Source organism: Dipodomys merriami, unplaced genomic scaffold (genome assembly GCF_024711535.1).
Source record: "Dipodomys merriami isolate MVZ:Mamm:240054 unplaced genomic scaffold, mDipMer1.0.p SCAF_42, whole genome shotgun sequence".
NCBI classification, from domain to species: Eukaryota; Metazoa; Chordata; class Mammalia; order Rodentia; family Heteromyidae; genus Dipodomys; species Dipodomys merriami.
In genome coordinates this window covers 10,449,658-10,468,592 of record NW_027205826.1, presented here as the reverse complement: position 1 = coordinate 10,468,592, position 18,935 = coordinate 10,449,658, and the positions used below count along the sequence as shown (strand labels likewise).

Sequence of the window (18,935 nt, the reverse complement as noted above, 5' to 3'; positions counted from 1 at the left end):
CTGTTCAGGAAGGGTCACCCTGAGCTGGCGGAAAACATCCTTTGGAGCCAGAGCATTACTGTGAGGCAGGAAGACTTTACTTCCTCAGTAGAGTCCTGGGGTCTCATATCCTCCTCTCTGCACTATCAAGAGTTGAAAGAGAAGTGTATATTTCTGTGTGTGTATGTGTGTCTGTGTGTGAGGCCTAGGGCTTGAACGAGGGGCATGGGCACTGTCTTTGAGCTTTTTCACTCAAGGCTAGTGCTCTACCACTTGAGCCACAGCTCCATTTCTGGGTCTTTGGTGGTTAATTGGAGATAAGATGAGTCTCAGTTGGGTGCTGGTGGCTCATGCCTGTAATCCTAGCTACTCAGGAGGCTGAGATCTGAGGATCCTGGTTCAAAGCCAGCCTGGGCAGGAAAGTCCTTGAGACTCTTCTCTCCAATAAACCATCAGAAAAACCCGAAGTGGAGCTGTGGCTCAAAGGGTAGAGCGCTCACCTTGAGCTGAAGAGTGCAGGGACAGTGCCCAAGCCCAGAGCTCAAGCCCCACAACTGACAAGAAAAAAAAAAAGAAAAGAAAGAAAGAAAAGAAGAGTCTCATCATGGGACTTGGAAGGTGGCTCAGTGGTAGAGTGCTTGCCTTGCCTTGCATGCATGAGGCCCTGGGTTTGATTCCTTAACACCACATAAGCAGAAAAAGCCAGAAGTGGCGCTGTGGCTCAAGTGGTAGAGTACTAGCCTTGAGCTGAAGAGCTGAGAGACAGTGCCCAGGCCCCACAACTGACAGAGAGAGAGAGAGAGAGAGAGAGAGAGAGAGAGAGAGAGAGAGAGAGAGAGAGAGAGAGAGAGTCTTATGGACTTTCCTGAACAAGCTGGCTTCAAACCATGATCCTCAGATCTCAACCTCCCAAGTAACTAGGATTACAGGCCTAAGCCACAGCCCCTGGCTGAGGAGTGTATTTTTTAAAAAAAGAATAACAGGGGATGGAGCTAGAAGGAATCATGTTGAGCGAGGTAAGCCAAGAACGAAGAGACAAACAGTACATGGTCTCCCTGATAAGTGGATGATGAATCCAAAATGTTAGGTGATATGACAAAACTAACAGGACTTAACTCCCACTCATCTGGTTGAACCACTACTAAATATCCCCATGCTGCTGATCACATATAACATATGAGCACCGTTATATATTACAGACTGTGATAGACAATTTGCTCCAGGAAAGTCAGAATGAACTTGTGACTTTAAATGAGCATCATTATTCCACAATACTGTGAATTTCCGGAAATTAAGTAATCACTTAATCACAATCAAAAAAAAAAAAAAAAGAACCTTGGGGAAGGGAGGGAGGGAGGGGATGGTAGGGGGAAAACAATGGAGGGGGTAACAATGTTCAAGAGGAAGTGTACTCATTACCTCACTCATGTAACTGTAACCCTCTGTATAGTATCTTTACAATAAAAAAATTAAAAAAAAAAAAAAAGAATAACAGGAATTTGTCTAAGATGTTAAGTAGAAAAACACCAGTGGCAGCACTCTGTGTGCAGTGGGGTTATATTTCTACAAATACTTTAGAGGAAAACTTGAAGAACCTACATCACATTTTGTTTTGTGTTTTTCTTTCACAGAGCTGTGTTCCGGGTTGAGGATTCAGTAGGGGGAGATTTTTCATTTTCTCACACATTTTTGTGAAGTTTGGAATGTTTGCATTACAGACTTGTTTTTGTAACCAGAACAAAACAAAAAATGATGAAAGGAAACCAACGCCTGGGGGCTGTCGCTCAAGATGGGACTGGCCTAGGGAGCACAAGGCTGGCGCTCCATCCCTGACACCACAAGAACCAAACAAAGAAAATCCTAGACAGGAAGCATGCGTTCCAGGCATCTTGTCCACACTTGGACAACTTGGATCTAAGCAAATCCCCATTGATTTGCTTGCTTGCTAATCTGTAAAGTCCATGTCGTCCAGGACCCAGAATTTGGAGAAAGTAAGAATTTTAGCTTTTGTGGATCAACATGCAAAAGTCAAATTTACTCTATAGGTGTTTATATGAAAAAATAGAAAGTCAGTTTCTTTTAAAAAATTCTTTTGTAATTTTTTTATTGAGATTGATTACATAAATTTCACAGTATTGTGAGATAGTCATACTTAAAGTCACACAGTTTAACCTTCAGAAAGCAAGTTTCTATACTTTTGATTAATGCATTAAGAAAGTCATTGACTATATATATGTATATTTATTTACATTTATAGTGATGCAGATCTATTACTGAGAAAAATAGAATTCCTTGAAATTTTTGCTTAATTGCAGTTCAGAGATTTTTCTTTTCTTCTTCTCTTCTTCCTCCTCTGCCTCCTCCTCCTCCTTCTCTCTTCTTCTTTTGCCAGTCCTGGGTCTTGAACTCAGGGCCTGGGCATTGTCCCTGAGCTTCTTTTGCCTACCACTTGAGCCACAGAGCCACTTCTAGCTTTTTTTTTAATGTGGTACTGAGGAATTGAACACAGGGTTTCATATGTGCTAGGCAAGCACTCAACCACTAAGCCATATTCCCAGCCCAGTAAAGAGAATTTTCTACCAATAAAATCAGTTGCAAATATTTGACTTAAAAAAAAAAAAAAAGACCAGGAACTGGTGGCTCACACCTGTAATCCTAGCTACTTAGGAGGTTGAGATCTGAGGATCATGATTCAAAGCCAGCTCGGGTAAGAAAGTTCATGAGACTCATCTCCAATTAACCACCTGAAAACTGGAAATAGCACTGTGGCTCAAGTGGTAGAGTGCTCGCTTTGAGCTGAAGAGCTGAGGGACAGCACCCAGGCCCAGAGTTTAAGCCTCACGACCCACAAAACAACAAAAAACCCAACAAACCTTAAAAAGGTAAAAACTAGGACTGGGTATGTAGCTCAGTAGTAGAGTGCTTACCTAGTAATAGCAGTGCCTTGAATGAATGAGTGGGTGAATAAATGAATGTAAAAACTAGCTTGCTTTTCATAAGTTCCAGCACTCAGGAGGCTGAAGTGGGATGATCATTTGAGCCTAGAAGTTCAAGACCAGCCTGGACAATACAGTGAGGCCCTGTCTGTAATCATGTAATAACTTCGTATGAAAATACTATTCCAAATGGGCATCAGTGGCTCGTGCCTGTAATCCCAGCGACTCAAGAGGCTGAGATCTGAGGATTGCAGTTTGAAGCCAGCCCAGGCAGACAAATCTGTGAGACTCTTAGCAAAAAATCTAGAAGAGGACCAGTGGCTCAAGAGCACCTGCCCTGAATGAAAAAGCCAAGTAAGAGTGCAAGGTGCTGAGCTCCAGCTCCAGGTGTGGCACAGTAACCACTGTCTTCTCTTGGGTCTTCAGTCAGGTTGCTGTCAGCTGATAGATTATTTCCACAGGAGTCAGGGGTGGCTGGCCCTATTGATTTTCCTTGGGTAAGAGGCACTGCCAGGCCCTCTGGAGGGAAGAGAGGTGACCCACGAGGTATTGATGGGGCCTGTGCTTTCCCATGGCTGCTCTTCTTCATGTGGGGTTCCTACTCCACAGCCCAGATAAGGAAAGTCCTTAGGTCCAGTCTCCACCTCCTTGGAGGTATTGAGCAGCAGGAACCTTCAAGACATCGAAGCAGTCATGCAGTCTCCCTGCTCTCTCAGTATCCTGAGACAGCTCAGGGGCCAGGCAAAGCTGCAAGAGCAGCTGGCGCCCAGTTCTCAGCCTGGTGGGCTGTGCAGTTTCAAGGGCTCCCCAAGCACTCTTCAGCTTACTTCAGAGGCTCCTGGAAATGCAGCCTGGGCAGGCATGGTGCTGGGACACAAGTGGACCCTTAGTCCTGTGGGAGAGCTGAACCCCAGTCACTGAAGGAGCCCTAGCCAGCTGGAGCTCGTCAAGACGCCACCCGCATAAGGGACGCTGTGTCTCAGGTGTCCCCGCTCGCTTGGATGGCCTCTTAGGGATACTGTGAGGGCTAATGAAAGACTAATACAAACCAGAGACAGTCCCTGGCACAGGGTGCGAACACTTAATCAATGTTTATTATTAGTAACCAAAAGAGCAATGAAGGAGCCAGGCGCCGAAGGCTCACGCCTGTAATTCTAGCTTCTCAGGAGGCTGAAATCTGAGGATTGTGGTTTGAAGCTAGACTGGGCAGGAAAATCTGTGAAACTTATCTCCAATTAACCAGCAAAAAGCTGAAGGTAGACCTGTGGCTCAAGTAGTAGAATGTCAGCCTTGAGCTTTAACAAAAATTCAGGGACAAGGACCAAGCTCTCCTGAGTTCAAGCTCCAGAACTTGTATTGATGCACACACATGCACACATGAACAATGAAGGGTCTTTACAGGAAATCTGAGGAAAAACTAGGGCAAAAGTAAAGCCTGCGATAGTCACTCCCCACCCCTCTTCCTTCTATTGGTCCTGGGGCTTGAACTCAGGGCCTGGGCGGTGTCCTTGAGCTTTTTACTCAAGGTTAGCCCACTACCACTCTGAGCCACTTCAGGTTTTCTAGTGGTTAAATGGAGATATGAGTCTCACAGACTTTCCTGCCCAGGCTGGCCTTGAATCACAATCCTCAGCTCTCAGCCTCCTGTATAGCTAGGATTACAGGCATGAGCTACTAGCACCCAGCTATTTTTTTGTGCTGATACTGGAGCTTGAACTCAGATCCTCCTGTTCTTCCTCTTGCTTAGCTTTTTTGCTCAAGACAGTTTGCTATTCTACCTCTTCAGCTACAGTTCTACTTTTAGCTTTTTGGTGGTTAACTGGAGATGAGTTTCACAGACTTTCCTGCTTAGGCTGGCTCTGAACTGTGATCCTAAAATCTCAGTGTCCTGAACAGCTAGGATTACAGGTGTGAGCCACTAACATGAAGCTCCCTCCCCTCCTTTGAATCTCTGGTGAAATCTGAAATTGTTGTTGGAATCTGCCAGTCCATCCTCACCCCAACCCTCCGGGGAGGGGCCAGGAAACACCTTGTTCCTTTCCTTGTGGCCTAGGAAGCCAAAGATTGCATATTTTAGTAAAAAGTGGTTTATTTCTCTTCTGGGTGAAGGAGTACAGGTAACAGGCTGAGGTTTTCCTCCCTGGCTCCTATAGGAACTCCCCCCACCACAGAATTTTAGTTTAGTTTACATGCATTAAAAACAACTAAGTTGCTGATAATCAAATGCTAGAAGCAAGACCCTGAGGTCACAGAGCTTGTGGATCTGCATGTGTCATGGACTTGCACAGGTGTTCAGGTATTCACAGTTAATGTAGCTGACACAAAGTAAGTCCGGCTGCCCTGTGGCCCCATTCTGTGGCGATGGCTCGGCTGGGGGCTGAGGGCCACTCACTGTGGGGGTTGTCACAGTAAGTGGATCTTCAAGCAGGGAACAGGGATCTTTGCCCTTGCTCCCAGCAATTCCATTATGGTATGTCAGTATGCATGGCTTCAGTATCGTGCCCTGAAGGTTGGCAGGAGGCTGGAAGCACCATAGACCCTAATCTGGCCCCTCAGTGGGGCAGGATGGCTGGGAGAGAGATTATTTCCTGTTGGTCAAAAAGCTACTTTGCAGCCTGGCAGGTCAGGGGCCTGGGACACTAGATTGGAGCAAGATGGATGGTGGAAGAGGCAGGAAAACTCTAGTCCTCACAAGAAGAACTATCATACCACGGTGCTAAAACCTTGGATGGCAAATTTGCTTGAAGACAAAAAAGAAGGGTCAGTTGTTGTGGGCATTCTGTTCCCCAAGAATAGGAGGTTCCACTTAGCCTTACCTGTTGCTTTCTTTCGTGGGGGTTTGTACTCAGTGTTTCACACTTGCTAGGCAGGAGCTCTACCACTTGAACCATGTCCCTCAGACTCTTTCCTCTTACTAGGTCTCCCATGGCTTTCAGCAGCAGTAGACATCAGGATGTCTTACTGATTTTTATTTTATTTAAAAATCTATGTTTCCATGCCTCAATAAAGACCAGTAAAGAACTGGCTGGTAATCAGGTCCCAGTGGCTCAAGCCTATAATCCTAGCTACTCATGAGACCGAGACCTAAGGATCATGGTTCAAAGCCAGCCTGGCCAGACAAATCTGAGAAACTCTTATCTCCAATTAACCACCAAAAAGGTAGAAGTAGAGGTATGGCTTCAGTGGTAGAACACCAGCCTTGACAAGTAAAAAAGTCAAGCAAGAGCCACAGGCTGTGAGTTCAAGCCTCAGTACCAGCACACACACACACACACACACACACGCACACACACATGCACGCACACACACACACGCACACACGCACGCACACACACACGCACACGCACACACACACACACACAGAAACTGGCTGAGAATAGCAAATTCTGCAAAGCTGTGGTATAAAAGCCAGATGTGAGAAGCAAGCCCCATATCTACTCTCAGAAAATGGATGTATTTATTATGAGTCACCATCCTTTGGAGCATCGACGTGTTAAAAACACTGGGAAAGAGCATTAAGTGCCTTGCAAAGGGTCTGCTCATACCTGAGACCAGTCCTAAGTGACACCGGCTTCCAGCATCCTTTCAGGAATGGAGGTGAACAGCCGAGGTTAGAGATGGTAGAGCACAGGAGAATGCCTCTGGATGGCTGGCGAGCTATGGTGCGTGGGCAGCCCCCAGCCACCTAGGATACAGTAATCCTGATGCTGGCCCTCTGGGCCACCAGCCCTAGAATTCATATTCCATCATGCTCTGGACTCATCAGGATGCCACTTCTACACTCCTACCTCCCGACCAGCCCTCCGCTGTTTCCTGCTGGGAAACGGAGACCGAGGTGCCAGGAGAGTGGCTGCCTGAGCTGAATGAAGGTCCATCCTGGTGTCTGAGTGCTCAGGGTGGTGGCGGCTATGTCTGAGGTGACCCCTTCCTCCTGCCCCTCCCCATCTGGGTGGATCTGACATAGGGGTGACTGACGAGCACAGCTGGTTCGGGGCCTTTAGCCAGGCCCTAACTGTTCTGGGAGGAGGGAGCGGGGCAGGAGGGAGGCCAAGCATATCAGGAGCTTTGGTCAGGGGTCCCCATAGCACCTCTGTGGCCCCAGGAACCTGTCAGTGTAAACGTGCCTTTGGTTTCCAGTAAAGAAATGCAGCTTATGTTTGCATTCATTAAAAACCAAACCGGAAGGAGGAGGCAGAGACCTGCCCCCCAGAAGTCCCAAAAGTCCACTAGGATGGAAATTCGTAGTGTCTCAGGTGCTCATCGGCCACGGACATGTAGGTGGGCCTCATGCTGGGGGAGTACTGCGGGAGAGAGGGGAGGCAGTCAGGCCGGCACACCTGGGTAGCAGGGAAAGCGGACATGGGCTGGCCCACCCGCCCTCTGTAGCCACGCTCCATAGCCATGGAGTCAACCAACCACAAATACAAGATTTAAAAGATGCATCCGGCCAGGGCAGGTGGCTCCTAGCTACCTGGGAGGCTGAGATCTGAGGATCATGGTTCAAAGCCAGCTCAGGCAGGAAAGTCTATGAGACTCTTATCTCTAATGAGCCAGCCAAAAGATGGACACGGTAGTGTGATTTAAGTGGCAGAGCATCAGCCTTGAGTGAAAAAGCTAAGGGACAGCACTCAGGCCTTGACTCAAGCCCAAGTACTGGCACAAAAAAAGGAAAAAAGAATCTCCTTAACTTACCCTAGTACAAAAAGGGGGAAAAAAAGTGATTCTTCTCTGCTTGGAGTATTTTCTTTGAAAAATGACTAAATGATTTCTCTATCCTTGTTGTTGGTGGTGGTGGTCGTGGGGCTTGAACTCTGGGCCTGGGCACTGTCCCTCAGCTCTTCAGCTCAAGGCGAGCACTCTACCACTTGAGCCACAGCGCCACTTCCGGTTTTCTGGTGGTTTATTGGAGATAGGAGTCTCACGGTCTTTCCTGCCTGGGCTGGCTTTGAACTGAGATCCTCAGATCTCAACCTCCTGAGTAGCTACGATGACAGGCGTGAGCCACCAGCGCCCGGCTTTCTCTGTCCTTTTGAGAAGTATTTAACGTTTCTTTGCTAGGGCTCATGACAGTAATCACAGCTAAATCAGGATGTTTAGATCTGGAGGATCATAGTGTGAGGCCAGCCTGAGCAGAAAAGTCTATAAGACTCTATCTCTAAAATAGCCAGCACAGGGGCTGGGAAGGTGGCTCAGTGGTAGAGTGCTTGCCTTGCATGCATGAGGCCCTGGGTTCGATTCCTCAGCACCACATAAGCAAAAAGAAAAAAGCTGGAAGTGGCACTGTGGCTCAAGTGGTAGAGCACTAGCCTTGAGCTGAAGAGCTGAGGGACAGCGCCCAGGCCCAGAGTTCAGGCCCCACGACCAGACCCCCCCCCAAAAAAATAAAATAAAATAGCCAGCACAAAATTAGGCTGGAGGTACAATTCAAGTGGTAGAACACCAGACAAGCAAGCTTGCTCAGCTTTGTATTCACATCTTGGTGAGGCTAATGGCTCTCCAGTCCTGCCCAGGGGAAGGTGACCATCCAGGGCAGTACCTTTTCCTTCCGGCCTCCAATTGTTACAGAGATAAAAGAAACTTAATTTTTCCTTTTGGTAAAGGCAATTACCTTCCAAGGCTGGCCACCTTAATTACCAGGCAGATTGGGGATGAGCCAATGTGACAGTGCTGCGGGCCCTCTTGCCTGAAGCTGGGCATCATTTATCTTGAGACAAGCTATGCAATTGCTTCTGGTATTCAATGTCTGTGACCCAGGGCTTAGCACTTAGCTGATAAGGAAACGATTTGCTTTTCTTTTTTCTTCTGCCTTTACTGGGTGGGCAGGTTTTGTCTGACACATCTCCCCCCTCCTCCCCTCCCCCCCCCACACACAGTGAGAGCAGAGAGGGACTGACAGGGAGGACCACTTACGGTGGGTGGAGGAGAGCCTCTCCCAATGAGTGGAAGGTTCTCGTAGCGTGGGTTCCCACCGAAGAGCATGGCCTGGTTCCTGCAGAGAAAGGGGGTGCTCAGTAGGGGGCAGGCAGCCTGTACAGTGTGTGTGTGCATGCACACAGATCACAGATTTCCACAGGAGGGTCTCATGGGTGTGGAGAGTGGAAACGGGTAAAGCACTGGCTGTTCAGAGGCTGACATCTCAGAGGTGATGTTCAAAGCCAGTCCCATGCAGAAAAGTTGGTGAGACTCTTATCTCCTATTAACCAGCAAAAAGCCAGAAGTGAAGTGGCTCAAGTGGTAGATCACCAACCTTGAGTGTAGAAGCCAAGTGAGAGGGTGAGGCTCTGACTTCAAGTCCCAATACCAGCACCAATAAATAAATAAAAATAAATAAAATAGGGGAAAAGTGGGCAAGAAAATAAGAAGGAAGGCCAGGCATGGTGGCTCACACCTATTATCCTAATTAGTCAGGAGTCTGAGATATGAGGATCATGGTTTGAAGACAGCCCAGGCAGGAAAGTCCGTGAGACCCTGATCTTCAAGTAACCAGCAGAAAAACAGAAGTGGCTCTGTGGCTCAAGTGGTAGAGTGCTTGCCTTGAGCTGAAGAGCTGAGGGACAGTGCCCAGGCCCAGAGTTCGAGCCCCATGACTGACAAAAAAAAAAAAAAAAAGAAAGAAAAGAAAAGAAAATAGAGGGAAGATCCTTGGTGGAGGTGGGGGGCAGGGAACAGTTGCTGGGAGCAGAATAGCCTGGAGAAACCTGAGACATTTCCCCCCCCCACACACACACACACATCCAGGGCGTGCCATATAGGCTGAGGCTGGACACATGGGTGTGGAGAATGTCTAATACTCTCAGTAGCATTGGCCTGGCTGGAGTCGAGGAACCCAGGACTCTGCTTCCCCCCAAGGCTGGTAGCCTTGATGTGGGGAGCCACGGGTACGCACATGTACTCGGAGACCGGGGCATTGGAGATGGTCTGGGCAGGCGGATGCAGGCTGCTCTGACTGCCCAGGCCACTGCTGTAGCTGCAGAAGCTGTGGAGCTGTCCCCGCGGGGGATTGTGGGCCGCGATGCGCCGTGCTTGGGGATTAAAGGGGTCATCATCATCCATGTCGTCGTAGGCTCTGTCCCTGGAATGACACAAAGAATTTGGCCAGCTGTGAAAGGCACGGGTGGCTGGTGGATGCTACGTCCTGTACTGCTTCCTGAATTTTCTTCCTAGCATGTTTGCTCACTCTGGCCCCATGCATCAAGTTGAGAGTCCTCAAAAGCATGTTCTAGCTAGCTAGGGTGTCCATGGCTCACAGCTGTAGTCCTAGCTACTCAGGAGGCTGAGATCTGAGGACCATGTTCAAACACAGCCCTAGCAGGAAAGTCCACGGGACTCTTATCCCCAATTAACCACCAAAAAGCTAGAAGTAGAAGTGCGGTTCAAATGGCAGAGTGCCAGCCTTGAAAGAAAAAGCTAAGAAACAATACCAGACCCTGAGTTTAAGTCCTATTACTGGCACCAAAAATAAAGAAGAAGAAGAAAAAAAGCAATCTGCAACCTTGTACGCATACCTATCACTCTACTCCCAACTCCACCTCCGACTCTTCTAGGCAGTCCACCATGATGACTGTGCACACATACGTGCATACATGTGCATGTGTGTGTGTGTGTGTGTGTGTGTGTGTGAGATATCTCCCCCGTGAGATGTAGGTCCCCTCTTTGTTTTTCCTGGAGCAGTCCCCTCCTCACCACTTCTCATTGCCAGGTCTTGTCAAGGAAAAGAGGAAAAGCATCATGCCGGCTGGGGCATGAGGGCCGTTGCTCTCTTTGGCTTTGCTGCTGCCCTGGGTCCCCCAAGGGGACCTGTCTGGACTCTCATAGAGACATCTCTAGGATTTCAGCTGACCTGCTGTGGCTGACCCCTGAGCCTTGACTGCCCAACCCGGCCCCTTCCCCCCTCCCCCCCCAGCAGCTCCTCCTCCCGCCCCTCCTACCGAGTGGCAAAGTGCTTCCAGGCCCTCGGCCCTGCACAGATGAGGGTGGAGAAGGCCAGGGCGGCCAGCATAGAGAAGAGGCCAAGGAAGAGCAGGCCCTCGATGCCGTCGTAGCAGACCCCGGTCAGGGCGTCCAGGTAGTCCTGCAGGAGGGGCAGGGGAGAGAGGAGAGGGAGTCAATGCCTGGGGTCCCAGCTCTTCTCTCAAGCCCCTCTCCTCCAGACCTGCCTGCTCCCCAACCCAAAGCTCCTTTCAACGCCACTCATGATCCCTACTCTGGAGCCCCAGAACCATAGGGCTCCTTGTAACCACACAGTCTACAAATGTTTGCTGAGCACTTAGGGTGTGCAGGGCGCTGAAAGGCTGGCTCTGAGGCAGATGATGAAGTTTCAGGGTATATGTGGGGCGGGGGGAAGCGGGGTAGAGCCACACCTAGGTGGTACAACCTGTGGCCAGGATGGCAAGGAGAAGCCAGTCCTGCATGGAGGAGGCGGAAGGCCACACTGCACATGCTCAAAAATGAGGAAGAAAGCCAGCGGAGAAGCCTGCCATCCATTTACCATAGTGAGGAAAGAGCTCTGGCTTTAGGAGAGGAAGGGCTAGGAACTATGCCACTTGGGTCTCCACTGTGAAAGGCCTTGAGGTGGAAAGGGATGAGAGGAAGCGCAGGGCATCCTGTCTCCCAGGGTAACAGTAGGAGGTATGGCTGTCACCCAGGAAGTGGTGGTGAGATGGACAGAGTTGGGTTCATCTGAGTAGACAGCTGCTACAACTTGTCAGGGGAGAGGGGACATGTTTTCAGCTCTGAAGTCCCACGGCCAGGATCCAAAGCCCAAGGCCCAGCTGGGTGCCTGTGGCTCACCCCTGCCATCCCAGATGCTCAGGAGGCTGAGATCTGAGGACCACAGTTCTAAGCCAGCCCAAGCAGTTAAGTCTGTGAGACTCTCATCTCCAATAAACCACAAAAAGCTGGAAGTGGAGCTGTGGCTCAAGCGTAGAGCACTAGCTTTGAGCAAAATAGATCAGGGACAGCACCCAGGCCGAGTTCAAGTCCTAGTACCAGTGTACATGTGTGTGCACACACACACTCACACACACACACCATCACCACTACCACCAACAAAAACCAAACACAAGTCCCTGACTTAGCATTTCTGGAAACCTTCAATGAACTAAATCTTCCTAGCTGTATACACACACACACACACACACACTCTTAAAGCATCCATCCATCCTGAACACATTTATAATTTCTTTATCTATAAAACTTCCCATGAAATAATGACTTCACCGTTTAACTGTGAGGACCAAATGACAAATGGATATAAGTTACACCACACAGCACTGAGCACTTCCGAATCATGGTCATGATCATTATCATGACTATTGGCCCTAAATCCATATGGGAGGTGGAAGATTTGAGATCACTGTTTGGCAGGGACGGCTCATACATCACTGTGTGTTCCCTGCAGTCTCATATGTACTCTTAGAGTCCCATGGCTTCTGTCTCCTGAGTTCTGGGATTACAGGCATGAACTACGTCACTCAGCTTATTGCATGTATCTGATACTCTGGAAAGATGACCTTGGCAATGAGACTGTTATTGACTTGGAACCCAGGGCAATGGAAGGATGGACCAGATGGCCTAGAGTTCCCCAATGAGCCATGCCATCTCCTCCCAATAATCTACTGTCCAACTTCAACCTCATTCTTGGACAATAAAGGAGCACAGAGGACTCCTCTCCTGTCTCTGCTGTCTTGTCTGGGAAAGGCCAGGCCCTAGGGCCCCCACGGTCACCCCGGCACCTTGTGCAGGCCTCGGCAGTCCAGCATGGCCATGAGCTGGTGAAGGCTGGTCTCAGATGAGTTCAGGAGGAGCTGGATCCCAAGGAGATCCATCTGAAGTGGGAAGAGGGAGAGAGGTAGAGAATGAGCCATGGGAGAGGGCCGTTGGGGTCCATCAGGGGCTCAGGGAGGGGGGCATCTTACCTCGGCCGTGGGGAAGAGGGGCAGGGCGAACTGCAGCAGTCCTGTGATCTGGATCTGCATGGCGCTCAGTGAGCGCTGGAAGATGGTCAGTGTCTGGGTGGGGAGACCACAGCACTGTGAGGCGCTGTTACTCAGGAGCATCTACGGCTACACCTCCCTCTTCCCTCGCTACAAATGCACAGGATGGGGTGAGGGGGAGGTCGAACCTTCCAGAAGGGGCTGCTCACTCTGAATGCAGGGGGCATGGAAAGGAGTTAATTCTAGAACATGGGAGGACCCTGACCTACAGGGAGGGGGCTGGTCCCTTGCCATCCACTCCAGCCATCTGGTCAATGTGAATACTGCGGTTATGATTACAGACAGTCCTTCCATAGCATCTGACCATCCTTCTGCCTTCTAGAGAGCTACATGGCCCTTTTTGAACATTTATTTTTATTTATTTTTGCGTGTGTACTGGTCCTGGGCCTTGAACTCAGGGCCTGGGCCCTATCCTTTAGCTTTTTTTGCTGAAGGTTGGTACTCTACCACTTAAGCCACAGCTCTACTTCCAGCTTTTTGCAAGTTAATTAGAGATAAGAGTCTCATAGACTTTTCTGCTAGGGCTGGCTTCAAACCAGGATCCTTTGATCTCAGCCTCTTTGAGTAGCTAGGATTACAGGTATGAGCCACTGGCACCTGACTACCTTGTCCTTTATTTGAGACAAGGTCATGCTATGTGGCCCAGGCTGGCCTGGAACTTGAGATCCTCCCACCTTAGCTTGACAGGTACTGAGATTACAGGCATGCACTACCACACCTGGTAATCTTTTGCTTCCCATTACTTAGATGTGGTCCTGGGACCACCAGCATGGGCTTTGCTGGGGAACTAATGAGCAATGTCAAACCTTGGGCCCGCCCCCACTTAGCCACCACCAGAGGTGTCAACGAACATTTGGGAAACACTGACCAAGCGCACAGTGAAACAAGGCCCCATCAGCTACCTTTCTGGTCAGTGGTGGGGCTTGAGGGGTGAGTTGCCAGAGGGACCAGGGAGAGGATGAAGGTGTGTCTGGGCTTGCGTACCTGCTGGAAGGGGCTGCTGACGCTCTGACCACAGTGCAGGTAGTAGCGGATCACTTCTGCAAAGCAACAGCATGGACGTCATTGCCATCGGACAACCCACAGAGCATGATGCCCTCTGCCGTCCTCAGTGCTCCATGCAGGCCGGTGTCCCCTCCCCAAGGAGCCAAGGGAGGCGGGTTCTAGGAAATGGCTCAGAGGTCCTGCTAGGCCCTAAGTCTGGGGCAGGAGGCACTAGGGTGACCATTCAGGGCTGGGAGAGGGTAAGTGCAGGCTCAGATGGGCTGGCCACGCAGGCCTGGCCTGGGCATTAAGGGCAGCTGTTACCGAACAGGCGGGAGAGTGCTTTACCTGTGCTGATCTGGTCCTGCGTGGCGTTCAGAATGAAGGCGTCAGGAGCCATGCAGAAGTCACTGGTGCTCTGAGTCACAGAGACAAGAAAGGGTGGAGAAGGGTGAGACAGGAGGGACCCGACCTCCTGGGTTCCAATCGTGGCTCTGCCTTTTCCAAGCTATAACCCTGGGCATATTATTTGTTTCTGTGCCTCAGTGGTCCAGTCCGTCTTGTGGACCTGTGTGCCAGGAGTAGGGCTTGAACTCAAGAACTCATGATTTGGGGCTGGGAAGGTGGCTCAGTGGTAGAGTGCTTGCCTTGCATGCCTGAGGCCCTGGGTTCGATTCCTCAGTAACACATAAGCAAAAAGAAAAAAGCCGGAAGTGGCGCTGTGGCTCAGGTGGTAGAGTGCTAGCCTTGAGCTGAAGAGCTGAGGGACAGCGCCCAGGCCCAGAGTTCAGGCCCCACGACTAGACCCCCCCTCAAAAAAAAAAAAAAAAGAACTCATGATTTCATTTCTTTTTCTTATATATGGCTGGCACTCTCCTACCTGAGTCATGCCTCCAGTCTAGCTTTTTGCTGGCTAGTTAGAGATGAGAGTCTTATGGACTTTTCTGTGCTGGCTTCAAACTTCAATCCTCCAGATCTCAGTTTCCTGAGTGGCTAGGCATGAGTCACTAGGGCCTTGACCCTCATAGTACTTTTAGGAATAATGTTCTAGAAGGTGAGCATGTCAGGGAGTATGTTTATTATTGTTCTGGTCCTCAAATGCATCTTCTGGGGTGCTGCTCAGGGGCTGTCGCTCCGGGGGTGACTCCAGGGCTGTGGGGGGCTCTCTGGAGCCCAGGTTCATACTCTTGTCCCTGACTTGGTCTTCTTGCTGTTAGCAAGCCCCGCCTGCTCGATCTATGGATCTGACACGTCTCCTACCCAGTGAGGCCACAGCTGAATCCATCTGGGGAGTATCTGGGCACAGGCAACACGTGGGGCTGAGTCACTGGGGGACATGGAGCCCCGCCTGGCTGTGTGAACAGTTAGCTTTGTGTGGCTGCATGCAGCAGTCACAGGCCCTGGGAGTGGTGGCAGCAAGGATGCCCTCCTGAGCCAGGCCCTCAGGGTTCAGTATGGAGTGCGGGACAGGGGTGGGGGGTGGGGGTGGTTGGGGAGGGTGGGAGGGAAAAGAGGCTTCAAGAGCAGCGCTTAAGCCTGTCCTGAGGGACCACCATCTCCAGGCAGGGGTCCTGCAGATAACCCTGTGCTCCAGGGACTCTGTCTTCCAGGGCCACCGCCTAGGGGTTTGGACTGCAGCATGGCCCCCCTCATTCACTGAGCTGCAGCTTTTAGGAGGAGCATGGGGGGAACTGTGCCCTGGTACCTAGTCCTGAAAATGTAAGGGGGGTATTGGGGAATACCAGGCCCCCTGGATATACACCCTCACCCCTATCTGTCTCTCCCTCTCCCCTGCCCCCTCTCTCCTTCTCAGTTATCAACATGAGCTCAGGACTCTGGTAGTCATGCTTTATGTACAAACCACAACATACATAATAAATCAGCTGGCTTATCCTTACCAGTCTGAACTACGACACTGTTAGGCTTGATGGAGTGGTGGAGAAGAGGGCAGCCATAGACCTGGGAGGGGGGAAGTGGGGAGGCCTTGTGGAACACCTAGAGGGGGTGGGTCAAGAAGTCTGGCATTCAAAGAAAGAGAGTGCCAGGTGCTGGTGGCTCATGCCTATAATCCTAGCTACTTGGGAAGCTGAGGTCTGAGGATCTTAGTTCAAAGCCAGCCTAGGCAAGGAAGTCTGTGAGATGTTTATCTCCAGTTAACTAGCATCGTGTGTATGTACATGTCCACTAGTCATGTGACTTGCAGAGAGAGGAAGGGGGGACTGAGGAAGGGGTGCCTAGTATAGGGTGGGTAGGAAAAGCTGCCCAGAACCCAGCCTGACTGATGTGCAAGCATTTCCCGAGAGCAGAGGTGACCGCCTGAAGCAGAGCCCCGTCCCCCCACCACGCACATGATCCCGGCTTGTGAGTCAGTATGCAGAAAGCCAAGATGGCTACGGAGTACGGAACCCTCACTGTGAGTTTCCTTTAACACCACTCAATCCACATTCCCTCTCCACAGCCCTGCGAGGCAGCTACCATCATTCTCCCATGTTTACACAGGAGGAAACTGAGGCACAGAGACTTCAGTAGCATCCCTGAGGCTCTACTGCTGGGCAGAGGTGAGGGTGGACACTCTGGACCACTGAGGGTGGGGGGCAATTGGGGCCAAAGGTCTGGCTCCCCAGCTCCTATCGGGCCTTCCTGGGGTGATGGCGTGTCCTCCAGAGGCCCTTCTGGAGGGACAGGCGGGGGAAGGGTTAGTCTGGCCCTATTGATCTCAAAACAGGCCTGGGAGAACAGGGTGGCAGCTGAGGCCACACAAAAGCTCTGTACAATGACCCCTTGACAGGGCACCCCCCCTCCCCCTCGCTCCTCCTGGCCCCTCTTCCTATTAGAATGCAGCAGCACCCTGGCCCTATCAAAGGCCCATTCAGCAGGGCCTCATACCCCCCTTCTCCTGCACAAGGGCCTGACTAAAGGAATTAGGGAAATGGCACCGCTCCCAGCTCCTGGCATTCCAGGGCACCCGGCTGCAGAGGGAATCGCCTGTGGTTTCCCTGGCCGGGAAGCCTGGTGGAAGATGAGCCCCCTGGCCCAGAGTGGGTGGACCACAAGGGGCAGTGGATGGCCGCAAGCTGGAAGCTCCCCCTGCTTCTGGAAGGCAGAGGCTGCCCAGAAGCAGCACATACCCCAGGAGTGCTCACCACAGGAAGTCCCTTATGCTGGGGCCTGTCCTAGGAGAGGCCGCCGGCCAGCCACAGCCGGGCTGGTCACCCTCCCGCTCCTGTTTACAGCTCTCTCCAGCTCTGAGGGCCATCAGGACACTGTGAACATGACTGGGGTGCCAGTTCCCCCAAGATGTGGGGTGGGGGATGGGAGAGAGCCACCTCTTTTTCCTCTGGACAAACCTCCTGCCCAAAGGGGACAGAGCCAAGCAGTGCCAGGGGCCATTCATTCCATGGGCACTGTAGAGGCAAAATGCCCAAGGCCAGAGCTCCTGGTCAGGCCTGGGGGCACTGGGGAAGGTATGAGTTTGGGAAGAGGTTTCCAGCATGACTCCATGCTCCCCTCGCACTCCTCCCCCGCATCCTTTCAGCCTTAAACTGGCTAGGCAGAATGGATGCAGACTCAGCGTTTGTTTTGTGGTCCTCAAATCAGGTTAGGGTTCCTTGAAATCCACGAGCAAAATGTGCTACTCACTAGTGTGTGTGTGTGTGTGTGTGCGCGCGTGCGCGCGCACATGCCAATCATTGGGGCTTGAACTCAGGGCCTTATGCTCTCTCTTGGCTTTTTCACTCAAGGGTGGAGCTCTACCATTTGAGCCACACTGCTATTTTTGGCTTTCTTTTTTCTTTTTTGCTGGTTAACTGGAGCTAAGAGTCTCACAGATTTTCTTTCTGGGCTGGCTTTGAACTGTGATCCTCAGATCTCAGCCTCCTGAGTAGCTAGGATGATGGGTGTAAGTCATGGATGTGTGATGCAACTGAGCCTCTAAACAGTGGATAGCATTATGTCCTGTGGTTTGTGCCCTCAGTACATGGCCCTGCTGAGTGGCCCACAGCAAAGCTGTCTGCTGAGTGGACACTCATGAGCAGACAGACTCTTGCATGTGGCTGAGCACCCCTGTTGTATCTAGTGTCTACTAAAGACCAAATACTCCCATATAAGAAGGCTCTATTTTTGAGGGGCGGGGTGGGGGGGCAGTGCAGTACCAGGGTTTTGAACTCAAGGCCTTACCCTTGCTAGACAAGCGCTTGATCACTTCGGCTATAACTCCAGCTCCTTTTTTATTTTCATTATCTTTCAAATAGCACCTTACACCTGTCACTCATATCTGTAATCCTAGCTACTCAGGAAGCTGAAATCTGAGGATTGTGGTTCACAGCCAGGCCAGGCAGGGAAGTCTGGGAGACTTTAACTACCAGAAAACCAGAAGTGGAGCTGTGGCTCAAAGTGGTAGAGTGCTAGCCTTGAGCAAAAGAGCTCAGGGCCAGCGCCCACACCCTGAGTTCGTTGCTGAGGATAGCCTCGATTGCGATCCTCCTATTTATGGCTCCCATATAACTGGGGCGAGAGGTATGCACCTCTTTTGTCCCCAACTCATTGGTTAGAATGGAGACTGGTGAGCTTTGGCCTTAGACTGGCTTTGAACCATGATCCTCCTGATTCCTGCCTCCTGAAAAGTTAGGTTAATAGGTGAGAGCCACTATGGCCAGTGCTCCCACTTTTTTAATAAGATTTGAGCTACCTCATGCAGTAACACACACATTTTAGAGTGTGTGAATGTGAAGGCAATCCAATGGAAGGCAAGATAAATGCTCCCTCCACAGTCCTGGTGCTGGGAGCTACAGCAAAGGAAGGAGTTTCAGCATCCAGGGGGGCTCCTCCAGATGCAGCCTTTGGACCTGCCCCAGTGTACCCTGGTTAGCTGTTCACACCAGACCCTGCATGCATCCACGCATGTGCATACAAGCAGTGGTGTCTTATCTTGGCTCTGCTCTGAATGGCAGCTCCCTTCTTGTCCCTGGGCTTGATCTCAGTCTGGAAGGTAAAGGGCCTGACCAAGGTGATCTGAGCTCCTCCACTTCTGAGATCCTGGGGT

General features: G+C 50.8%; 1 protein-coding gene across 1 annotated transcript in view; it reads right to left on the bottom strand.

The window, feature by feature from the left end:
* Positions 1-2,125: 2,125 nt before the first annotated feature.
* The window catches only part of Ttyh2 (tweety family member 2), a 43,084-nt gene continuing 26,274 nt past the window's right edge, over positions 2,126-18,935 (bottom strand). Inside the window, exons 7-14 of the mRNA XM_069993206.1 lie at positions 14,243-14,312; positions 13,895-13,950; positions 12,833-12,925; positions 12,650-12,742; positions 10,844-10,986; positions 9,802-9,987; positions 8,826-8,904; positions 2,126-7,216 (exon numbers count right to left, since the gene is read on the bottom strand). Coding sequence (XP_069849307.1) covers positions 7,142-7,216; positions 8,826-8,904; positions 9,802-9,987; positions 10,844-10,986; positions 12,650-12,742; positions 12,833-12,925; positions 13,895-13,950; positions 14,243-14,312 — 795 coding nt within the window. The 3' untranslated portion in view covers positions 2,126-7,141. The remainder of the gene's footprint in view (positions 7,217-8,825; positions 8,905-9,801; positions 9,988-10,843; positions 10,987-12,649; positions 12,743-12,832; positions 12,926-13,894; positions 13,951-14,242; positions 14,313-18,935) is intronic.